General features: G+C 38.5%; 2 protein-coding genes across 10 annotated transcripts in view; one reads left to right on the top strand and one right to left on the bottom strand.

The window, feature by feature from the left end:
* The window catches only part of otofa (otoferlin a), a 90,979-nt gene extending 85,802 nt beyond the window's left edge, over nt 1–5,177 (top strand). For 6 of the 9 annotated variants that reach the window (XM_074615731.1, XM_074615733.1, XM_074615730.1 and 3 more), the window contains 4 exons: nt 562–803; nt 902–1,080; nt 1,581–1,681; nt 4,016–5,177. In XM_074615731.1, coding sequence (XP_074471832.1) covers nt 562–803; nt 902–1,080; nt 1,581–1,681; nt 4,016–4,196 — 703 coding nt within the window. In that variant the 3' untranslated portion in view covers nt 4,197–5,177. Of the gene's footprint in view, nt 1–561; nt 804–901; nt 1,081–1,580; nt 1,682–2,096; nt 2,285–4,015 lie in introns of all 9 variants that reach the window. The other 3 variants (XM_074615732.1, XM_074615727.1, XM_074615728.1) reach the window with 1 other exon arrangement.
* Nucleotides 5,178–8,667: 3,490 nt separating this feature from the next.
* drc1 (dynein regulatory complex subunit 1 homolog (Chlamydomonas)) lies at nt 8,668–16,392 on the bottom strand. The gene is made up of 16 exons (XM_074616050.1): nt 16,316–16,392; nt 16,061–16,178; nt 14,548–14,675; nt 14,203–14,386; nt 13,955–14,092; nt 13,413–13,499; nt 13,179–13,301; nt 12,787–12,914; nt 12,510–12,644; nt 11,982–12,411; nt 10,607–10,696; nt 10,435–10,518; nt 10,184–10,329; nt 9,855–10,007; nt 9,677–9,779; nt 8,668–8,778 (listed from the first exon to the last, which is right to left on the bottom strand). Exons 1-16 carry the CDS (start codon nt 16,390–16,392, stop codon nt 8,752–8,754), a joined length of 2,151 nt encoding a protein of 716 aa, XP_074472151.1. The 3' UTR covers nt 8,668–8,751.
* Between the last annotated feature and the right edge of the window lie 9,314 nt (nt 16,393–25,706).

Genomic DNA, 25,706 nt, shown 5'->3' with positions numbered 1-25,706 from the left:
GCAGCTTCCCTCCTCACTAATGAAGCCAGTCTCGCTCTACTGGTAATGAAAGAGCTCCAGTCGGCACAGATTGACCTCATAGCCTTTGATCCTCTGCTGTCTGCATCCAGACACTAAAAGATGAAAGTTTCTTTAAGGAAAAATTCAGATAAATTTCACTAGTGGCATTTTTTGCGAGTTTTGTGTGTGCATGGCTTTGAAAATAGTGTGAAGCTCCAACATCAAATCAGATTTTTGTGGATAATTCAACATTTTTGACATTATCTCTCACACACAAACATATATTAGTCTGATTTGCTTTTGGGGAGCCACATTATGTGTTTTGATTTTAACCTATTAGCATCATCTCTCTTGTTGGCAGACTGGTACAGTTAACGTGTCCTATGCTTTTGTTTAAATCAATCAAATTAATATCCAGTAACTGACAGACATTTGCAATTTCCTACTAGTTAGACCTTAGAAGTGCATGGCTGACAAAATCAAACCATAAAATCTATCCACTCCTCCAAATCATGATCTTAAAGGTCATCCTAACTCTGATCTCTCTGGTTCTTTCCACAGATGGCTGAAAGGGCAGCAGGAGGACAAGCAGGACACAGATGTGCACTATCACTCCCTGACCGGTGAGGGCAACTTTAACTGGCGCTTCGTCTACCCCTTCGATTACCTCATGGCTGAAGAGAAGATCGTCATCTCTAAGAAAGAGTCCATGTTCTCCTGGGATGAGACTGAATATAAGATCCCTCCTCGCCTCACGATGCAGGTCTGGGACGCCGACCACTTCTCTGCTGATGACTTCCTGGGTGAGGAGGACTGATGTGCAGAACTTTTCATCTGGAAAAAAAAGCAAAAAAAAAAAAGTATCACCATCGATATTGTCTTTATCTATCACCACTCCCAGGTGCGATTGAGCTCGACCTAAACCGGTTCCCTCGTGGCGCCAAGACGGCCAAGCAGTGTTCGCTTGACATGATCCGAAATGAGCACGAGCTGCCCACCATTTCCATCTTCAAACAAAAGAGGGTCAAGGGCTGGTGGCCGTTTGTGGCCCGCGATGAAAATGATGAGATGGAGCTAACGGTGAGTCAGTCGTGAAATACTGAGCACAACAGTTTGGCACCACATGTGAAATCATCATTTCAAAACAGCGGTTAGAAATCCACCCTCAACGGAGTAAAAGCTGAAATAAATACAACTGTATAAAATCCGTTTCTCTCCAGTCTGATGCGAAAATGCGGTAGGAGACTGTGAAAAATCACAATCAAATTTTCCGCATTGACAACTATGCAAAAAATAGTTCTGTATCTTAGACGTAAGACTTAACAAAGCAGATACAAAGCTATCTATCTAAACCTTTCCAAGAAAACACTGTATGTTCATTAAACCAGTGGTTTCCCAACCTGAGCATCAGGAACCCCCAGGGTCCCAAGATAAATCTGAGGGGTCCAAAGAAGATTGGAAACCACTGTATTAATCTATACAGACAGAACAGAGAACTAGATCTAGAGTATTAATATACTCAAGGCATTTAGCTAATTGACTAATTTTGATATGTCACATGTATCATGTTGTCGTTGCAGGGTAAGGTAGAAGCTGAGCTTCATCTGGTGATGGCAGAGGAGGCGGAGAAAAGTCCTGTAGGCCTGGGACGAAATGAGCCTGATCCTCTGGAGAAACCAAAGTAAGATTCATTCAGAATATATGTAGAATCTAACTCTCACAAACACACTCACTTGTTTCACTAATAACATTTGAGGATGATTGTGTGGCGCAGACATGACTGTCCCTTAAATCTCCTCTACAGCGCAAAAAGCAGTGAATCAAATGTTACAAATCACCATCAATCAGGACTTTATATTAAATAAAGATGTGATTTGGTCTGGTTTGACCCTAGCACTGCTTCTTGCACTGTTAAAAGGCCACTGTTACACTTTCGCACTCGTTTCTCCTCCTACCATCTCTTCAACTGTCTCCCTCTGTCTCTCCCCTCCCCTCCTTTGTGCTTGTGACTCCCCCTTTCTCCTTACCCTTTCTCCACATTTTTGCCTCCATCTGCATTCCTTCTTTCCTCCTTCTCTCTACCTCCTTCCGCAAAGTCGCCCGGACACCAGTCTTATGTGGTTTCTGAGCCCTCTGAAGTCCATTCGTTACTTCATCTGGCACAACTACCGCTGGCTGATCCTCAAGGTCCTGGGTCTGATGCTGCTGCTGCTCATGCTGGGCCTCTTCCTCTACTCACTCCCTGGCTACCTGGTTAAGAAGATGCTGGGGGCCTGACGCGCCGGTAGCCTCCGCCCCCTCCTCGCTGTCTCTGCTTCTCTATTTTAACCCCTTTGCTTCCTGGATTCTCCTGTCCTACCTGTAGCAGCTCCTCTCCTGTCCTGCCAAAACTCACTGTTTTCTTTTGATCTCTGCTCTGTTGTCTCAGCTATAGAATAGACTCTTTTGTGCTGTATCTTGTCTCTCAACCTTGTGTGCAAACCAGTGTCTTTTGCCACCAAGTGCCATTACACATCTTATATGTGACCAACTGTTTGGTATGGAAACACGCAGGGACGTTTATAGGCATAGGAGAGCCAGGCAGCTATATCATATAGGATGGATGGTAGAGGTGGGAAAGAGTCACATGTTAACTTGCGAGCGTTGACGATCATGATTACAGAGTTGGTCGTGTGTAAAAATACTGTGTATTTATAATATAACAATACTTGAATTACATTGGATGACAGACTTAAGCTGACAAGAGGAAGCTATGTTTGTTTGGTTTTCATTGGCATCCAGATATATAAAATATTGTGAGCTGTGAGGCAAGTTTTATTCTCTAAAACTTTAACTGTAACTGTAGAAATATCCGTGTTTGGAGCTTTTACTCTGTGATGTGATCTCGTGCTCCTCTGACGCATTATATTGTATATAGTCTATTCGCCAACGTATAGAGCCCTATTGTGAACCCGGTTGAGTACCTCAAAGTTTTATGTTATGAAATTTACATTATGGGTCCCCAGCATTTAGAAACTGCCAGATGTTAACTTGTATATGCTGGATAACTTGCATAATTAGCATAATCACCCATGTGGACAATATTTTAGCAACTGCTTGGTCGATTTGGACAATATTGTTGTGGTTTTGGGGGTTATTGAGGATGCTGAATCCATTTCTGACATTTTCAATAATTCTAAATGACCGTTCAAACCAAAAGTGGTCATATTTCAACTCCTGTTGGACTGATTTTGATTACTTAGGTATTTTAAATAATTGAATTAACTTCAACTCAGTTATTAATTGTAGGATATTTTTGAACACAATTATCCAAAAGATGCACAACATCTATGTTGTAATTTACAACCATTACACTCTGAGGTGACTCACAATTGGGTATTGGAGGTAACAAAGGCAAGTTCCATACCAAACTAGAATAATATGACTATGGCTAAATAATATCCTAAAAAGTGAAAGAAGACAAGGGAGTGAATGACAAGTAGAACATGTGAGTTGTGGAAGTATACTCAAAATGATCAGAGCCAATAGATCCCCATGAATGTTACACACTGTTCCCTTAAACGGCTATTTAGAATTTTGAAAATGTCATAAATGGATCCAGCATCCTCAATAGCCCCATAAACCACTACAATATCGTCCATATAGGTGATTATGCTAATTGTCCAACATATTCCAAGTCATCCGTCAGTTTCTAAATGCCGGGGACTCGTACAGTACATTTCTAACATTACACTTTGGGTTACTCAACATTTCCGGGTTCACACTGCTGGCAAGTAGATTATTATATTGATAGATATGTGAGCATGCTGCAGTGAAAAATAACTCTCATAAATGCAACACAGCTCACTAACCACTAATGCCAGCTATCTCTCTCTCTCTCTCTTAATCCTCCCATGTTCCATCCCATTTCTCTCTCCCCCAACACTCACCCTTCATTACCTCACTCCTCCACCCACCTGCATGCTTTCCTCACCAAATCTCCTCTTCCTAAAACCTCCATCCATCCCTCTAACAGCCGCCCAGACACCACCTTCCTATGGTTCCTGAGCCCGCTGAAAGCCATCCGCTACCTGGTGTGCAACCGCTACAAGTGGCTGATCATCAAGATCGTGGTGGCCCTGCTGCTGCTCATAATGCTGGGCCTCTTCCTCTACAGCATGCCGGGCTACCTTGTCAAGAAGCTGCTTGGGGCTTGAGAGGGCTGCTGGGAGGACAGGGAGGGGGGGTGGCCAGCCGGATAGATAGATAGATGGATGGATGAAGGGGGGAGACGCTGAGTGTAGATGCTGGCTTGTGGACGCACACCAGAAGGAGACTCACCCACAGGAAGGGAGGCACAGGAAGGAGGAAGCGCTTTGGGAAGTACGATTGCATTATTTTTCTCCTCTCTAATCCGTTCTGATTGTCACAAACTGCTCGCCACCTTCCACCTTTGCTCTGCAGAGAGAGGCACAAACCACGCAAAATGACTTTTTTTCCCCCGCAAGTCATGAGAAACACTAATCCTCTATCCAATCTGCAGCCGGCCTAACAAATCTGATGCTCAGTATCTGGACTCCATCCTTGAACTGACTAAAAAGCAATCATTTGCCACAAAGTCTAACCCCCTGATACACGTCTTCTTCTTCTTTTCAAGCAATGTTACATGACAATGAATGTTTCTTTATCTGTTTATACAACTTTTAATTTATGTATGAAGTTAAATCGGAGTGCTGGGTTAGTGGTCAGACGATTGCATGGATATTCATTTCAAGTGATGCTGTAAGATCTCCCATTACTGCTGCGATGTCTGCTGTTAACCTAATAGGGAACAAATGAGCAATATGTTTGACAACACTCTGCTCTAACCCCCTTTTTTTAGCATTTATAAGCACTATATAAATATTTAATAAATGGTTTACTCTATAACACAATGCTCAGTATTTGTCAACAGTTATAACTTCTCCTGTGTAGACATATTTTATATTATTACAACTGTGTTTTACTACATTATCATTTATTATCTGTTTATACACCAGCCTCTACGTATGGATGCACACAGGAAGAGTTATAGTTGTTGACGAATACATTAATAAACACTTATAGATGCTTTTACCTACGTTATTCAATGTTTATATACTGCTTATAAATGCTGAGTAGGGGGGATGAAAACAAAGTGTTACCATTTTTTTTTTTTTTTAAACTATTATAGCTCTTGCAGTCTTTGCACACTTCGCGAATAATAATGAAGAAACAAAAAGAAAGATGTCTATTTTCCTAATGAAATCCAATGAGACAAAGAACAAGATGACTTCAAAATAAATTAATAAGCATTCTACAGGGTTAAGTTCAACTGCAATTTTAAAATATTTAATCTCTTGGATCAAAGCAACCAAGGCAGACTTGGGTCAAAAAGTATTTGCAAATAATTATTAAAAAAGAGAATAGGAGAATAAAACAAATTATTTGCACATATCATTTGATTAAGTCTGTTTGAAACGTCTTCAAAAGCAACAAATACTTCCAAGTTTATTACTGTTTTTCTACTAAAATGTAGACTTATATTGTCAATATGCATGCATCATTGTGATAACTGACCACAGAGGTCGTGTGTGTTGGCATGACTGTCTCTCCAAATCACCAACCCTGCTGTCTTTAACATTACAGATAATGTAAAGATGATTTCATGGGAACATGACTAAAGTGCACTTGAGTGGAGTGGGGAAAGGGGGTCTAGAGTTGATTCTCTAAACTATGGCGTTGTTTGCAGTGCCCCTTACTCCCTTTCAAATTTGCCTGCGCTTGACCTCATTTGTGTTTATATATCTGGTGAAATGTGTGTAATATTTATTTTCTGTCTCTTTTGGAAATTTGAAATAAACTGAATTCCATGGACAACATGTTTGAGATTGTTAAAGGTAGGGTCGGTAATCTTTAGAAACTAGCAAGAGTACACTAGATTTTAAAAATGATTCAACCAAAAAAACGAGCACAGTTTTGCGAACTCTCTATACTACGAAGTTTTATTCAAATTTTTCCACAAACTATACTATGACTTTCTTTTCATGAAATTTTTCGACATATTATACTATGACTTTTTTTCATGGAATTTTTTGACATACTATATTATGACTTTTTCATGAAATTTTTCGACATAATATACTATGACTTTTTTTTTATTTTTCCACTAACTATACTATGACCTTTTTTTCATAAAATTTTTCGACATACTATACTATGACTTACTTTAAATGAAATTTTTCAACATACTATAATATTACTTTTTTTTAACAGAATTTTCGACATACTATACTAAGACAATTTTTTCATAAGATTTTTCAACATACTATAATATGACTTTTTTTTTTAAGTTTTCGACATACTATACTAAGACTTTTTTTTCATGAAATTTTTCGACATACTATAGTATGACTTTTTTCATGGAAGTTTTCCACAAACTATACTATGACGTTTTTTTCATAAAATTTTCCGACATACTATACTATAACGTTTTTTTCACAATTTTTTCTGACATACCATATTATGATGTTTTTTTCATAAATTTTTCAATATACTATACTATGACTTTTTTTCATGAAATTTTTGACATACTATATTATCACTTTTTTTCCACAAACTATACTGTGACGTTTTTTTCATAACATTTTTCGACATACTATATGACTTTTAAAAAAAAAATTCAACATACTATAGTATGACGTTTTTTTCAAAAAAAAAATTGACACCATATTATAATGTTTTTTTCATAAATTTTTCAATAAACTATACTATGACTTTTTTTAATTAAATTTTTCAACATACTATAATATCACTTTTTTTCCACAAATTTTTCTGACATACCATATTATGATGTTTTTTTCATAAATTTTTCAATATACTATACTATGACTTTTTTCATGAAATTTTTGACATACTATACTATGACTTTTTTTCATGAAATTTTTCGACATACTATATTATCACTTTTTTTCCACAAACTATACTGTGACGTTTTTTTCATAACATTTTTCGACATACTATATGACTTTTAAAAAAAAAAATTCAACATACTATAGTATGACGTTTTTTTCAAAAAAAAAATTGACACCATATTATAATGTTTTTTTCATAAATTTTTCAATAAACTATACTATGACGTTTTTTTCACACATTTTTTTTTTACATACTATACTATGATTTTTTTTCTTGAAATCTTTCGACATATACTTAGACTTTTTTCCATGGAATTTTTTTGACATACTATACTATGACTTTTTTAATTTTTCGACATAATATACTGTGATGTTTTTTTCATAAAATATTTCAACATACTATACTTTGACTTTTTTTATGGAATTTTTTGACATAATATACTATGATGTTTTTTTCATACATCTTTGACATACTATACTATGACTTTCTTTCATGAAATTTTTCGACAAACTATACTATGATGTTTTTTTCATAACATTTTTCTACATAATGACTTTCTTTTCATGACATTTTTTGACATACTATATTACTTTTCTTTTAACAGAATTTTCGACACACTATACTATGACAATTTTTTCATACGATTTTTCGACATACTATATGACTTTTAAAAAAAAAATTCAACATATGACGTTCAATGACGTTTTTTCACAATTTTTTTGACATACCATACTATAATGTTTTTTTCATACATTTTTCAATAAACTATACTATGACATTTTTTTCATGAAATTTATCGACATACTACAGTATAATATGAGTTTTTTTTAAAAAGGATTTTTGACATGACTTTTTTTTCATGAAATTTTTCGACATACTATAGTATGACTTTTTTTCATACATTTTTTTGACGCATTTTTAAATGTAAAATAAATGCAAAATACATAATATGGTTTTTTTTTAAAAAACGGCCCCTGAATGTGACATAAAATGCATACATTATATTTTAATCATACACCAGCTTCGTTTCAATAGCTTACATTTAATACCCTACTCGGCTACTCTGGAGTTACGTTCTGTCATCAATGCTAGTGCTGTTAACCAAAGATAGCAACTGGACAACTTGTGAAGTGAGATTGAAATTATATTTTGTTTTATATGTTCACTTTACCTGTGCTCCCCTGCCATAATGCATCAATGTATCCTCTACAAAAGGGCTGTGAACAACACCAGTACTCCAACAACCCTTTAAACTTGTGATAAAAACTGCTTAAATAAAAATAAAATGTATTATTTTTTACTGCACAAAAAACAATGTTGTTACAGTAACGAGAGTGAATTCGTGATCTCCACCCCAGTGATATATTCTTCAGATCTTTGCAAGTAAATAATGGATGAGGATGATTGCTGTTTGATCTCTGAATCTCTCCGTGCAGCCGTCCCTCTACCAGCATGTCGTGGCTGCTGAGCCCGCTGAGGACGATGTGTATCCTGACGTGGAGGCACTACAGGCTGCACTGTGTGGTGATACTAGCTGCTGTGCTGAGTCTGCTCTTCCTGGCTCTGCTCTTCTACTCTTTCCCCTCAGAGCTCAGCCACAAGCTCTTCAACGCTGCTGGATAAATCCACTGTATTGTACTGTTTTGTAAACACTTTGTATGCCTCATGTTGTGTCTTACTAATGTTGCAGTTAATTGTTCTACCTATGTGTTTCTTCTGAGACTGTAAAAATAAAAACTGCAACTACACCAACTACATTAATGGATGGTTTATTTTACAATGAATTTAAATCCTTTTACACATACTGATTGATGATTCCACACACTGCCCCAGTTTGGATTACGGCCTCTCCAGCTCTGTGCTGACCTGTCAGAGAATCAAAGCTGTCAGATGGATGATCTTAAAGAAGAAGCACATTCATTTCTGCCCTATTTGATTTATAGATTGTATTATTTGAATACACTAGGGTTTCCACTAACAAGTATTATCTTGTTTAATCTGCCAATTTGATTAATTGGTTAATATTATGGTCTATAAAATCCAAGAGAATAGTGACAAATGTACATCGCAGGTTTCTACACCTGCTTGTTTTGCCCGGAGAAAAACTAGAGGTATTCAATTTGCTACTCAAATGTGACAAAGAAAAGCAGAACATTTTCACATCAGCAAATTCATAGCATTTTTACTTTCAAAAATATTTTAAACGGTCAGAAATATTTGTTAAATTTGTTAATTTTCTGTTGATAATTCAATCATTTCAGCTTATAAAATACATTTGTATAATTAAAGAAAATACTACATTACTCTATTATATTATGCACCTTACTTTACAGCTTACTGTTTTTACTTGTTTCTATATTATTGTTAGGGAAGTTACTCAATCTTCAACCTCATAGAGCTGCAACAATTAATCGATTAGTTACCAACTATTAAATTAAACGGTAACTAATCGATAATCGATTAAAGGTTTGAGTAATCTTTTAAAAAAGAAAAAAGTCTAAATTCTCTGATTCCAGCTTCTTAAACTATGTCAGTAAACTGAATATCTTTGAATTGTGGACAAAACAAGACATTTGAGGACGTTATCTTGAGCTTTGGGAAACACTAATCGACATTTTTCACCAGTTTCTGACAATTTATAGACCAAACAACTGATCTATTAATCGAGAAAACAATAGACAGATTAATCGACAATGAAAATAATCGTTAGTTGCAGCCCTAATTGATACAGATATCTGATACATGAAGACAAACACACACATACTCTTGAGTTGAGCGACTGTTGCAGTAGCATCCGCAGTTCTGCGTTCTGCTGCTTCAGACTCTCAGTCTCGGGGACGAGCTCAGAGATGTCTGTCAGGACCGCACTGGAAACATAAAACATTTGAGTACAGATGGATGTTTGCTTTGTGTGTGTGAGTGTGTGTGTGGTTGTTACTCACTGGTAATGCTTTAGTGTGTTCTCTGCTGAGTCCCAGAGTTTCATTTTGTCGTCAGAGATTATATTGCCCATACTCTCCCAGTAGGCTGCATCCTCTGAAGTATCCCGGGCTTCTACATGAAAACTACTCTGATGTTGGCGGGCTGAGCTCTCCCTTAGAAAGCACCAAGAACACATTAGCATCACATATTCATAGAGAATGACTATTGTATCATAATTTCAGTCCAATTAACAACCATATTATATCCTCTGTTGGCATGGAGATACACTACATGATGGAGAGTAATCCAATGCTCATAGATATTTAAATGCATGTAAATGTGGCCTTACCTGGACCTCATGTGCTGCTCGAGGAAACCTTTTAGAGCAGGCAAAATATGGTTAGGATTGATGAGTTCAGAGGTCAGATGAATCGTAGACTTGGTCTCCTGTTTCTCTGCCTTGCTACTGGATTCACCCGACTCAACACACACATCCTGCAGACAGACAAAACGCTCAAATTGACTAATTGTCAATCATCTTGTATGTCTAAGACTCAAGGCCATATTTTGCACAAGCATCTATCCACTGCTCCTCCTCACCTCTGTCTGCTCCCTCTGCTGATGGTTGTACTTTAGTAAGAAACCAGCCAACTTGGGCACATCCTCTTCTTCAATGCCAAAAGACTGGAAGAGAAAACAAAGTGTCTGGTTGTTCAGTATTTGCTCCATACAGTCCAACAACACGATGACGCATTACACTACATGAACTCACACAAAGCAGAGAGCCCAGCTTCACGACGGTCTGTTCTTCCTTCTCCAGAGGAATCAGCAGGTTCAGGAGTTTATCTTCTATCAGGAAGCCCTGAGATAGAAGGAAGGGAAACTTTTGGTTGAAGATGTTTATCACATATGGTCATGGATGATTCAACAGAACGATTAGAGAAACCAAAACCTGTTTTAACATTCATATATGTTGTTTTAATAGTTCAACATTTTAGGAAATACCACAATGGTAAATATGAAGCTACAGCCAGCATCAGGTTAGCTTAGCTTAGCTTAGCATAAGGACTGGTCCAAAGGTAACAAAACCCGCCAACCAGCACCCGTAAAGCTCAAAAATCAACACATTACATCTTTATCCGTACGCAAATCACAGTTTAAAAACAGCATGTTGTGTTATGGGGGTTATGTGCAAGACTATTTCTTGGTTGAGAGAAATTACTTCTTGGTGTCTTGTCATAATTCTGATCAGAAGAGACGGCTGTGTCCGAAACCGCATACTGTATTAGTTGTACGTACTGATTTGGCCAAAATGTAGCATGTAGTATGCAAACAGAAGCAAAAACTACAGTATGCCAGAAATACTTGTCATACTGATTTGGAAAAAATCTTCAGCATGCATCGGACCTGTCTACCTCGCCTACTGTATCCCACAATGCAAAGCGCTGGAACGGCACAGTCTATGGTCACAACAATAGTGGTGAGGGGAGAAATCAACTGTGTAGATTTCGAATATTGGCAGTTTTACGAAAATTGATGGCGAATCGAACATTTGCTCCACCGTTTTCCGAGTTTAGAAGCTCCACAAACTGCCGTAACAGCAAGCTAACGTCTGCCTGGGTCGCTGCCTCGCCAGGTACCACGCTCACAGACCGCTATTAGCTGGCTCGAGCTCTCTCAAGAGACCAGTCTCATAGACGAGAGGCTTTTATTTCCCAGTTGACGGATGGTTTGTTTAGATATCCCAACACAAATGTCTATTATAAAATGAACTGGAACCCGTGATCATCTGCTTTTTTCGAGTTGAAAAGCTTCACAATCGCCTGAGGGCGTAGCTCGCTTGCCAGCTGGCCAGTCATGCTCACACAGCATGTATCTAGTATGTAGTAGGCGGTTTCAAATACAGCCTGTTTAATGGACAGACATGAGAGTGGTATTAATCTTTTTATCTTATCTTTATCTAACTCTCAGGAAAAGTATATCTCCTAAAATGTCAAACTATTCCTTTAATATAATGAATTATACAGACAAACAGACACTGTTTGTTATGATATAGAGATGATTGTCAAAAAATGGTCAACTTCTTGTCCTCTTCTGTACAAACATCTCTTCGTGTAATAAACATTAATAATGAAGTTGTGTCTCACCGTGTCATCACACAGCAGCTCCAACACTTTATTCAGTGTCTCCGTCGACGGCTTCCCTTCCTCCACCTCAGCACCGCTCTCACTCTGCACCGCTGTCCCTTCCTTGTACATTTCCATGTCTGTGCTCTCAGTGTCGGTCTCCAGCCTAGGCCCGACTGAGAGGTCCATCATCCTCTGACTACACTGTGAAGCCTGCCCGGTGTGAAACAGCTGAGAGACAGCCGGGCGGTGGGGCCTTGAAGCCTGTTTCTGAGGCTGGACGGGACCAGAGACCTCCATGAACTCCATATGAGGTCGTTGCCAGGCTAAACCAAGGTGATTGCAGATCAGCGAGTCGGTGACCAAAACCCTCTCCACTAGTTGCTTCACCTCTGCTTCAAGCATTAGCCACATGTCCTCAAATTTCCTGGCATCAGTGACTGCAAAGCGCCTGCGTGAAGTGAAGGAGGGTTGGAGGTGTAGGGAAAAGATTCAGTCGTACAGTACGTCCGTGTTACTTTAAACTGACTTATTAAAATGATGACTCACTTGATTTTCTTCTGTATGCGATCATACTGCTGGATGTTGCGTTCGTACTCCTTAGAATAATACTGTCTCTTCTTTATAAACTGTTTCCTATGACTGTAATACTTATCGTTTAGGTCTTTCATCTCTGTCTGCAGACTGAAACACAAAGCCAGCCCAAGAAACAGAGAGTGAGTTAAATATAACAATGTGTGTGTGTGTGTGTGTGTGTGTGTGTGTGTGTGTGTGTGTGTGTGTGTGTGTGTGTGTGTGTGTGTGTGTGTGTGTAAATCTGTACTACCTGTAGATCCTGCTCTTCATATTGGCCAGGTTGAAGGTGTGTCCTGCTATTTCATCCTTTTGCTTTATTAGTTTTAGCTTTGTGATCATGTTGCCGGCTTTTATCTGTTGGAGCTCTCTCTCCAGAGCCTGCAGAGGCAAGAGTGGGATTTAGGGCCTCTCAACACTCGGCTTACGTTTGTCAAATGGTGGAAACATCTGAAACGTTTTATTCTTGGCAACGTAATCAAAAACACTACCACTATCTACTATGTTACTGGTGTCCGAGGCTGATTCCAATTTAGATTAACACACAAGGAAAATGCTGGGTTCATCAGGAGCACTAAAGCTCATAGCACAAAAGCTTCAGTCAAAGGTTAAGCTATTGGGGTGCATCTTGATATTTGTGCAAACCTGTGACTTTGTTTTCTGTTCTGACTGGAGGAGGCCCAACTCGTCAGCAGTCTGCAACATCATATTGTGAACTGTCACTTCACACTCCTCCACTTTCTTCTTCCTAAGCACCAGCCTCTCCAACTAGAAATAGATTAGATATCATTAGATACAGCGTTGATATACGTAAGATATAAGATATGAATCAAGTCTGCATGTGTGACTGTGTGTGTTGTTTATTTAAATTTTCCTGACCTCTTTGTCCCAAAGTTCCTTCATTTGTTGTTCCCACTCAGTCTCGTCTCTCGTAAGTAAGATTTCCATTTCCTGCTGATAAACTCTCTACCAACAACACAAGTGCAACCATTAGTGGGAATTACAACAATGGCATAAGCAAGAGTCTACAACCATGGTAGCAGCTCAGTGGTGCTTTGAGATAACTGCTGACTTTAGCATGATAACATACTCACAATGATACTGCTAACAAGCTGATGTTAAGCGGGTATAATGTTTACCATGCTCACCATCTGGAACCTGCGTGTTAGCATGCTGACGGTCTAAACACAGAGCACAGCTGAGGCTGATGAGTTTTGCAGGTCATAAACCAAAGCAAATTTAAATTTTGACCTGATGATAATGTTAGCTGGAAGGTCAGAGGATCACCAAAGTCATTACAATTCATCCTGAGGGGGAAATGAATATTTGCACCACATTTCATGGCAATCCATCCGATAGTTCTTGAGACATTTCACTACAAATTGTTTAAAGCTGCTTCTTGACCTCCATCTGGGTCCTACCTCCATCTGGGCTAGCTCCTCCCTGTAGGCCTTAGTCAGGGTTTTGATCTGGTCCTCCATCCTCTCCATCATCAGGTCCAGCTCCTCTGCGTGCTTCCTCAAGTCCTTCACATAGCGATCATCTCCAGCTTTCAGCTCCTGTTCAGACAACACCATGGATGGATAGATAGATAGATAGATAGATAGATAGATAGATAGATAGATAGATAGATAGATAGATAGATAGATAGATAGATAGATAGATTTACCTGTTGCAGGTCATTTATGAGTTTTTTCTTGTCGTCTATGAGAGCAGCACATAACTGCTGCTGGTTGTTCAGGGCCTCCTGGAGCTCCTGAGGGATCGCCTTCAGCTGAGCTACGGACCACCCTGTGGTGATCTCCTCAAATATTTCCTGGCTGGATTTTAAATCATTCTGCAGCCGCCCCAATCTGGCCCAAGAAAGACAAACATGGTGGCAAACAGGAGGGAAGAAAGACAAAAGGGTAAAGATGGTGTGGAGGATGTAGAAAGTAAAATAGTTTTTTAAAAGTATGTAATCTATGTGGTAGGGGTTTTGGTTTAGGACAAAGGTAAGCTAGTGGTAAATTACCTAATTCTGCGAGCTTCCTCCAGCTCTGTCCTTCGCATCGACTCTTTAGCGTCAGCTGCAGTTTGGATGTTGGTCACTAATGTCGTCAAATCTCTCTGCAGGTCGATCATATTCTGGGGAGGGACTAACTAAAATAAAAGAGGACAGTTTCTTTCTGAGTACATGTCAGTAAATGGCACTCAAGTAAAATTGTAGCTCACTATAATAATCCTAATAAAAACAGTAGCTATTTTAAATGATATATAATTATTATCACCTGAAGCCCATTTTTGGTGTTCATGGAAAGTATGGTGTTATGTCATAAACAACCCTATGTTTATTGCATTAAAGTCTAGACTGATTTACAAACTTCTTCTCAAGTAAGAGCTGGAATAAAGGCAAATATTGTTTGGTTTAAAGAACAGACAACCAGTGTTATTATCAGGCAAAATTGTTTGGGAAAACATTAAAAAACCCAAGGCACTTTCACATTAAAACAAAAGGTCAAAGTATGTATTGGACGTGTAAGCTTGTGTTTTGGATGCTTTAACTTTATTGAATTATCCATGACATTTTTGTAGCTTTGTGTGACTTGACATAACCTTCTTGTAATGTCAAATTAAAGGGACTGTTTGTAACTTCTTACACGTATAAATCAATCCGGGTCGGTGTCCCATGCACGCTCGCGTGTGGCTACGCTGTCAGAAAAGACTCCAACACAAACTACACGGAAGCACCAAAGTTATTTGTAGTGAAGCCCGTCTTGCAAAACAGTATTGGCCACGATCGGAGGACGCGGGGGAGACCGTAGCTTTGGTCTCCAGGGCCGGAGGCTCTGCTGTACTCTGCTCCTCTGCTCCTCTGCCTGCTTGCCTTCACTCAGCTCGCTCTACCTCACGTTCATGCGTGCACACTACACACTGCAGAAGAGTTAATAGCTCTGAGAATATCTAGTGAATGGACAGTGGACGTTTGTGCAGAAATAACTGCTGCAGCTCCTCCAGACCAACAGAGGTTTCCCGTGTCTTGTGAAGTGACGGTATCGTCTCCGACCAAACTCCGGTGTCTCCCCTGTTCCCTCCGGCCGCGGTTGGGAGGCTGAAGCAGGAAAAGCCAACACTAGGATCAGCAGGGATTCATGGAGAGACCTTCGTCTGGTCAGCTAACATTACTGCCAAGCAGGTGAAATATAGAGTGATATTGTGGTTTTAGCTGATGTGTGTCGCCTCACTATTTTGAGCGATGCTCGTTCATGTCTATGTAGAGCGAGCACAAGCACGAGCCCAACGCTGTCTTTCGTTGACGTAACGGCCACAGGTGTCACTGTTAAGAATCATATTTCTGATTCTTACAAACAGTCCCTTTAACGGGCGAACTAAAATGAAAACTTGAGATAAATTATTCCAGATATATAACCACTGTTCTGGGGGAACACAATGAATTTGTAATAATGAAAAATGGTGACTTTTGATTAATACATTGAAATTACTGTAGATAGGACAAAGACACAGAAGGGTTTGGAAACTAAACCAACCTTTTCACTTCCCTCCTCCTCCTCCTCCTCCTCTTCCTCCTCTTTAGGCTGGCTCTCCTCCTTGAACTCCTCATGGACCTCCATACTGGGTCCTGCTTCAACCTCCTGTGTGGAGACCCTGAAGGTGAAATTACAGTCAGCAGTTGCAAGTACCATAAAACACAGATACAAACTGCAATCTCTGGATTTTATTATCTAAAATATGTTATTATTATTATTATTATTAGGCTATTATCAGTACTATTAACAACTTACCTGTTCCTAGCCTCTTGATTGTCAGATAACACAGAGGCTTCAGTCGTCTCTCCTGGATCCTTATCAACTTCTTCCATATTAAGTATGTATGTTATAAGTATATATGTTAAAAGTTATTGACAGAAACTGTTAAATATTGTAAATATTGATCATGAAGATAGCAACAACAGTAGTAGGTCTGTGTCTCCAAGGTCTGTTTGGTACACGTTGCTATGGCGACAGAGCCACCAGAGTGATGAGTGCTGCCTTCAAGTGCCCATCGTAAAGCTCGAAAATTCAAGTTAATGTGCAAACACAACAATAAGGACTAATATACTGTATATTTAGATGTTATCGTCTTTATGTGTTACTGTCAATGCTCTCTGGCTCTGAACCTTGATCAAATGCTGCACTTTACTGTCTTTTGATTGTTTTTATTATCCTTTTAATTTTTTTTCTTTTAACTCATACTTTTATATTCTTTTATTCGTTTTTATCTTATGCACTTGCTGCTCTTTTATCCTGCTTTTATATATGTAAAGCACTTTGAATTGCCTTTGTGTATGAAATGTGCTATATAAATAAACTTGCCTAGCCTTGCCTTGCCATAGTACACCCTTAGACCCTTGGTTTGAAATGACAAATAGATTGCTGTATTCATTGATGGTTTTCATTAAGAAGGTTATAACAACAAAGACTCCATTTATTTATTTTTTACAAAAAAATATCCTTTAGTACAGATACACACAATTATTCCACAAGGCATGCTGCTGCTGCAGGTTATTTTACTTTACCAAGATCCAAAACCAAATCAGGTCAAAGTACAGCAATATACAGAGCAATGCAAGAATGGAGTTCACTCCCAAATCATATTACACAACAAAATGATATATATGGTTTTAAAAAAAACACTAAAAGAGCATTACTTAAGAAGAAACTTTAGTAATTAATAAGTAGTCTTGGGTGTGTAAGGGTATTAAGGGCATTCCATGTTAAATGATGATATTTATCTGTTAGATCATGATAGATTCAGTAAACAGTAAACTTAAACTGTGTCAGTTGTTATTGTTTTATTTACAGTTGACGTGTATTACGATGTGTTATGTTAGTGTATGATAAATAGTGTGAATGTGTATTTTTGTATTGTCACCATGTAAACTATGTGGACCCCAGGAAGAATAGCTGCTGCTATGCAAAAGCTAATGGGGATCTAAATAAACAAACAAACAGCATATAGGTAGTTTTTGTCTATAACCGTTTTCTACTGTCATAACTCTTTCTTTCTTTTTTGCTTTGTATATTAAATGCAAAAAAAAGTAATTAAAAGTAATTCTAAAAAATTTGAATGAAAAAAAATCTGTAGCCACAAGAAGCACATGAGGCATAGCTTCCACCAGCAGATGTTGATCCACCAATACAGAACATAGAATATGCATCATATTGATTAAATCTTGAATATGTGTGATATTACAAATATCCAGCAGAGCAGTGTAGTAGTTGCAATGCAGAGAGTAAATCACTGAATTACTCTATCATATATGGCTTGGTGCTGCCATCTAGTGGCAGCATCCTGTTTCCAAACTTCTGATTGCTTATTATCGTAGACTGCATATACCTGTATACAGTTTATGGTTATTATAAGTTCTGTGCCTCAAAGCAAGCTTGTACTGTCTGCACCGCTCCAATATTGTCTGTTTTCTCCAAAAATATCTTTTCCTGGAAAGCTTTGGATTCTGTTTTCGACATTTTTTTCATTGGCAAGGCTCTATGATGGCCATTAGGGAAATTAAAATGAAAAAGCACATTAACATATAGCATTCTTACAGGAGAGGTACATGTTCAAAGACAATCTAAAATATAAATACAGTTGGTTGGAAAAGTGTTATGTTAGTATCAAATGGAAAATGACTTTAAAACTGAAGTAACTTTATCACAATTATAAAACTACACTGTTTCATATTAGGTTGAATCCTAGTTAACAGCAATTGGCGACTACCAATGATTACTTTTGCAGTTTATTTTAAATCAACATGAGATAATAGCTCAAGACCAAAATATCTGTATCTGTCAAAAACAATGCAAAAAATGTAATATTTCAAGTGGAACTGAGTGTCTGCAAAAATCATAACTTATCTCAAACTAGTGCTGAGCGATTTTGAAAATATATCTAATTGCAATTATATTGACTGCAATTGCAATATGATTTGCGGTATTATAGGGAATGATAATTTTTACATAATTATTCTTATTTTCATTGAAAAACATATTAAAATGATTATGGTGTGATTTTGTGTGATCTATACCAAACAAAGATGCTCTCTTAAGTCAGTAGAATATGATGTGTAGGCCAGGACATCTCTGCAGAATGATGATATTTAATTTAAAATGGTATTTTGAAACACATTTCACCTTCAACAAATACCTATTGTACCTCCTGAGATTTGAAAATTGCAGGAGGCCATATGGCAATTTTAATAAAATTGTGCAGCCCTATCTCAAACACAGAAAGAGAGCAATTGAAAACAAACAGGTGCATAATAAATGTACAGTAGGCTACATGGTATATAATAGGATAATAAATAGTATTAATTTGCATGCAATAAAAATGGCCCAATATGTATTGCAAGCATTAAACAGTAAATATTGCTACATATCAGAGCTTTAATGTTCACACAAAAAAAAATTGGTATTCTTACTTTTGAGCTAAAAAATGACATGTTTATGAGCTGTACATTTAATGTTATATTCAGAAGCTGACTGGAGGTGGCGCTACTGTCTTGTGAACAAACTGATATCCTTGAAACCTTTTATTTTTGACAATATGCATGTTTCAAACACATGCAGATTTAGCAGCCATGTCTCTTTCTCATGTGTGCTGTTCAGAAACAGAAATCCATTCAGAAATCCAGACTTTCTAATTCATGCACACACTCCACACAAATGATAAATGTCTCCTCAAGCTGATGGCAAGATGGGCACAAACACAAACAAACCCACCCTTGGGTCAGATGTTCCTGCCCTGAGGAGTGCCCCCCTACGTTTCCTGTCTGTTGGCAGCTCTCATGCTCGCCCTCGCCCCCCCCGGGGCACCTCGCCGCTCTTTTGGCCTCAAGTGGCCTCAGTTGCTACTGAGCCGCAAGGGATGCAAGTCAGCCAGCAAAGGTTTCTGACATATGATCCAGCATCTGTGATGTCACCAACAGCTGACTTGTCATAAGACCTTTGTGAAAGGGGGGGGAAGTAAGGGATGAATGAGGAGGAGAAGGCCTTATTTTCAACAGACCCTTAGCTGGAACGCTGAGTGCTTTTGCATCGAGCTGCGGAGATTACAAACTGAATGACTGCCATTAGAGAGTGATTCTATAATCTATTATAATACCATAAGCTAGGGATTGACAGACTTTGACCCCCACTCGCAGGTGTATAATAAGCCCCATTCACTCTGCATATGCTCTGTGCGAGAGGGTGCATGTGTGTGTGTCTGCTAATTCCAACCCCCAGGGGCATATGTTTACTCCTTCTTCAACAAAGCATCATATTCATTGCTCCGGGGTTGAGAGGTGCATAATCTAAGCCTGACCTTCAGCCAGTTAACTAACTGACAGCTTAGTAGAGTGTTGGTGGTGCGGAGGGCTTGCATAACAACTTAAGTCCTGACTAACAGTTTCTTAATATTGCCATTACGAAGGAGACATTCGCTGCTTCGTTACACGGGAAGGCACTGTACAGAACGCAGAAGAGATGAGGATGGCTGCAGAGGACAGCAGAGAATTCAAAGGCATTTAGTCTAGAGGAGGCCGTGACCTTGTCAAAGAACAAAACAGTCATTTAACAAGAATTAGATTTAATAAACGAAAAAAGGAAGGTCAGGTTCAGAAACAACATGAAGAGCATCCCCCTACTCTTCTATCAAATATGAAATGTACTGGCCTTGTCTCAAGGTAACTTGTGCAAAGAGAAGTATGTTTTTGCCATCTACTGGAGCATCTATTGCAAACAGGAATACAGTGTTCTTTCCCAACGTAATCCTGTTGCTTCAATTTTAACCTTTAAATATGAAGAGAGATTGAAGGACACTAGCAAACGCAGATGCAGATAAAATCTATTCATATGTTGCTTTCATAATTTTTGTAGTAAATAAAATTATCTCAAGGCCTGTGCAGTCTCTTACAGTCTTCATTTCTCATCAGACAAAGTCCGAGGAAAGGTTTGTGTTTAGCCACTCAAACATCAACAATCCTCAGTTCAGCTTCAGCCGTCATGCTACGACATTCCTGCTTTATTCCCTCCTCAGCTTTAAAGAAGTCAACTAACGAGTTCACACATTTACAAGAGCTGAGAGCTCAAGAGAAAGGAATACAGTTGCACAATTTTAAGGTCTGGATTTATCAAAATGTAATTTTTTTTACTGTCCATGAGCATTCAAGAGAGATATTTTTCATTTTGCTCTCTGAGGAGCTTTTTAGATTATGACAAACTCGTTAACTCTACTTTCGCACCCGATTCGACTGTTATCAGGCCATTAAACAGACGTTATCAGTCGCTATAAGCGCCATAGATGTGGGGCATTAGGGGCCTACTGCGTTGTAAAAGTGTAACCTAAAAGCAACACCTTCTAACATGAAACATCAAATTTTAAACACAAACAACAAGGCTTCTTTAGGTTTAGACAACAAACTACAACTTCTTTAGGTTTAGGCAAAAAAAACAACTGTTAGGTTTAGGCAATGAAACTACAAAAAAAAAAAAAATGTGTTAAGTTTAAGGTAAAACACCATGTTTTGGGTTAAAATAAATATGAACACAAAGACAACTACACATTGTTGGTCTCCTGGGTGAAAATCCTGTGTTTTGTGACTGTTTTGTGACTCATGGGTGAAAACCACGTGTTTTGTGTCCCATCCATCGCCCCCGACCTCCACCCTTTATGGAGTTTCACACTGTCTATACTACAGCGCCAGACTTCCGCTTCTGCTCTTGTCATAATTACCACGCTCGCTATAGAGGTCGCTGTCGTCTTCTTTCATACCTTCTTTCGGTGATCTACCATGTCAACAGATGATAAAACCTACTAGTGGGTGTAGTAGGCCCCTATTAACCCACATCTATGGGGCTTATAGCGACATACAACGCCTATTTAATATCCTGACAACAGTGTAATCGTCTGACTTTCTTTATAGAAATGATTCAATAAATGTTACAGTTATTGAAACTGTTGAAATCTAGTTTTGGAATAAAACGTGGGTTTTTATAGCAAGTGTTTTTTAGATAAAATACAGCGCACAATTCCTACCAAATTACAGTTATTACAGGTTGTTTAGTTAAGTCCTTGAGCACTGCTGATGTACTAAAGGTGCATTTAGGACTATTGCATAAAAATTAATCTATGCACGGCACTACTACGCTACAACGTCTAGATTAAAGAGTCATTTCAAACCATTTTGAATATAAATTAACATGCAATAACTTGCATTTCTTTTGCAAGTGTGTATAACCTGTCCATTCTAGTGGTCATTATGTAGTTTTCTACCATACGTCAGCACATTTTTTCCCCCTTTAATCCAGCAGAGAACTAGAGCAAGCAGTCGAGATCAGGATATGAGTCAGTTTACAAAATCATATTAATTTCTTCCACGTAAACTGTATAAACACTTAGTCATTTATTATTCTCACAGTCATTTTTTCTTATCAAAGCTCTTTGTGAGTGGATTAGGTGTACAATAATTATGTGTGGCATTAGGCCATGATTACTGGTGGATTGTGTTTTTTGCTGCACCGCAGTTGGTTCAGTGAGAGGGTAAATCAGCTGCCTTTATCAGTGGACTGTGTCATAAACGGAGGTCAAGAAAGCACATATAAAACAATAAATGTGGCTTTGTGGCTATTCAAGCGTGTAAAAGTGTGCACACCTGACAACTGAGGTTAAAATGAAAAATGTTCTTCTTGCAGCTAACTAAAAAAAGCCTTGTCTCTCTTTTGCGCAGTGACAATAAAGACTCCAAAGCTGACCTATAACAAAAGCCGCCCACCTCTGTCTCTCAAGGTGAAGTATGAGGGACCAAAGATTAGGAAATTATGTCTGTTAGCACTCAAAACATCCAGAAAATACAGTGTTTTTGTCAGATGTGGGGCCAACAACTAAATATCATACGGCAAAATCCAGAGTATAACTCAAACTTACTCACTTTACAGCCCCAAACTGCTCAACTGGGACATTTGTTTTGGTCAATTTTCCAGGTGTAAATGTGAGAATTTGAAGCAATGAATTGATTTAAATGTGTTAATTTGTTTGATAGGAGTAAATGCGTCAGCATACACACGTCAGTCAGCTGCTTCTCCATTCTCAGACCTTAAAAACATTTATTTATCTGCTCATGTTCAAGTGATATAATGATCCTATGTGGCAAAACATGATGTAGAACTGGCGGGAAGTAACTAAGTACATTTACTCAAGTACTGTTCTTAGCTACAGTTTGGAGGTACTTAAAGTCTAATATTGTACTTTTTACTCCATTATGTATTTGACAGCTATGTTTACTTTACAGATTAATATCTAACACATAAAACATCATCAGCTTACACAACATGATGCATTATTTTAAATTAAACCACCCAATTTACTCAAGTACTCTACTTAAGTACAATTTTGAGGTACCATTATTTTCTGCTACTTTATACTTCTACTCACTCATACTATTCAGGGAGAAATCCACTACATTATCTATATATAAATACTAGTTACTTTTTATAATAAAATGTTAAATATAGAACATTTGATCAGTTAATAAAACATGATGCATTGTTACAGATCAAACAACCAAAAAGTAAAGTTCACCTTAACCAGCTTAAAATACTCCTCGTGTTAATGCATCAACAATATGATCCAATAATATGATAATAAAACACTGATGGGGCCCATTCTACATAATGACTACTTTTTCTATTTGAGTACACATTATTGCCAATGCTTTTGTACTTTTACTACTGCTTTTACTTGTAATGGAGTATTTTTACAGTGAGGTATTGAAACTATTACTTAAGTAAATGATCTCAATACTTCCTCCATCACTGCCCAGAAGTATACACAGTAAAGCACTTGTTTTATATGTGACATATTGTTTTCGAGCAGTAATTTGTGTCCGATATGTTTTTTTTCCCACAACAACATTTAATTGCCTCATTAAAAATCCCTGAAATTACATCTACTCTCTTCTCCCGCGTTGTAAAATCCAAAATGTATGAATATGCAAATTTTGCTAATTTCAAAATCTTAACTACTAGACACAAGATGTTTCCCACTTCTCTGTTTCAAGTTTCCACATCACACTTCTGTATGATGCATATTGATCCATGATTGGCTTACAGTTGCACTTTCCTCTCTTCTGGTGTCAAACTCTGCACATCATTCTGCAGAGAGAAGTAGCAGAGAAGCAAAAAACAAAATAGTGGAGGGAAGGAGGCTTAAACTGAGCTCCATCTACATTATTAAAACTCTGCTTTAAACCCATATGTCAAGCCTAATAATAATAATCCAATAATAGGACATATGTACAGTAATAATGCACACTGAATGGAGCAATTCTCCATAATGAGTACTTCTTCTTTTAAGGCTCAAGTACATTTTCCTGCCAGTATTTGTTCCCTCTGAAAGCAGGACTTTTACTTGTAATGGAGTATTTTTTAGATACTCTCACTGTAAATCACTGAATCAAGGGGGACTGCAGCTTTTTCCATCAGCTCTCTGATTCACGTGGCGGCCTCCGGTTCCATGTTACCGGGGAGTTTGTCCCTGACTTTCAGCCCCTTCTTATGATTAAGGGACCCGGTGTGGAGCAGAAAAGCAACGAGGCTTAACGGGAATCAAAGCTGTCATTCTTGAGCTGCGGGCCTCGCCGCACACGAGCCGCTCAACACACCTCACTGTGCGGGAGCGCAACATGACAGAAAGCCCGGTGTTTTGAGCCGCTCTGCTGGCCGCAACCGGATCATATGACTCGGCATCTCTGTGCGTTAATGCTCTTAGAGCCGCCGATGACCGGCCAGCGGTGGCTGCGCTCCACAAGACCAAAAAGCCAAAGGAGTTTAACGGATGTGTTGCTGCGATTATTCGGCCAAGTATCTTTATCCCACATCTAGATTAGCTGCTAATGACGGAGGAAAAGCCTCGTTGCAAGAAACACAAGGCCATGTAACCTCAGAACAAGGGCCATTACTGTGTGAAGAAACAGATTAAAGCGCAATACAACACGGGCAGTCACAGTTGTGGAGTATTTAGACCCTTTAAGTACCAACACAACAACATCAATATCAATACTACAAGTAAAACGTATGCATTCAAAGTAGAGAGGTGGTAAAAATGTATACTTAAAGTTAGGGATGCACCGATCTGACTTTTTCAGTCCCGATAAGGAAACCTGGGTATTAACCGATACCGAGTACCGATCCGATACAATCAATTTAATTAGTAAACTGTATGTCTCACTGTGTGGAAGTGAATACTAAATATTGCTTTCCTAAAGTTGTAAAACCAAATGTAACAAATAAATACATAGATATGAATTTAGTGAATTATTATTTAAATAATAAAACGTACACCAGCAACTTGGCAAAAAAATTCTGCAAAATTAACAGGAATTTAAATTAATGTGTGAACCTTTTTAATGCAGCAACAAATTGGTCAAAACTTAAACAGGAATTTAAAGTTTCTAAATTTTAGGAGTCTCTATCGCAAGCGACGGGTAGCTCGCGAGTGACGCAACTGTCAGCTCGCTCCACCTCACGTGCATGCGCACACACTACACGCTGCAGAACACTTCGTAGCTCTGAGAATATCTAGTGAATGTACAGTGGACGTTTGTGCAGAAATAACTGCTGCAGCTCCTCCAGACCAACAGAGGTTTCCCCGTGTCTTGTGAAGTGACGGGGCTCCGCAACGAGAAACGTTATCGTCTCCGACCGGGTGCCGGTGTCTCCCCTATTTCCTCCGGCCACAGTCGGGAAGCTGAAGCAGGAAAGCCAACACGAGGATCAGCAGTGATTCATGGAGAGACCTTCGTCTGGTCAGCTAACATTACTGCCGAGCAGGTGAAATATAGAGTGATATTGTGGTTTTAGCTGTGTCGCCTCACTGTTTTGAGCGATGCTCGTTCATGTCTATGTAGAGCGAGCACAAGCGCGAGCCCGACGCTGACTTTCGTTGACTTAACGGCCACAGGTGTCACTGTTAACAAGCATTTCTGATTCTTAGAAACAGTCCCTTTAAGTAATATAAAATGGAAATACTTACGTAATATTGTACCTAAGTACAGTCCTTGAGTAAATATACTTACATACTTTCCATCACTCAGATTAACTAAATTATCATCATTATAAAACAGGTCGTGGTTAAATTACAGCACATGCATCTGCAGAC

Source organism: Sebastes fasciatus, chromosome 18 (genome assembly GCF_043250625.1).
Source record: "Sebastes fasciatus isolate fSebFas1 chromosome 18, fSebFas1.pri, whole genome shotgun sequence".
NCBI classification, from domain to species: domain Eukaryota; kingdom Metazoa; phylum Chordata; class Actinopteri; order Perciformes; family Sebastidae; genus Sebastes; species Sebastes fasciatus.
The sequence above is the reverse complement of the archived record's forward strand: the minus strand, read 5'-3'. Positions and strand labels throughout refer to the sequence as shown.

What these genes read in the sequence shown, in the direction of transcription:
- drc1 (XM_074616050.1), bottom strand. Translation starts at nt 16,392, where the DNA reads ATGGAAGAAGTTGATAAGGATCCAGGAGAGACGACTGAAGCCTCTGTG. An exon ending in CGCATACAGAAGAAAATCAA is followed by an intron (nt 12,412 to 12,509) that starts GTGAGTCATCAT and finishes CACTTCACGCAG; the next exon opens with GCGCTTTGCAGTCACTGATG. An exon ending in AGCTGGGCTCTCTGCTTTGT is followed by an intron (nt 10,519 to 10,606) that starts GTGAGTTCATGT and finishes TTTCTCTTCCAG; the next exon opens with TCTTTTGGCATTGAAGAAGA.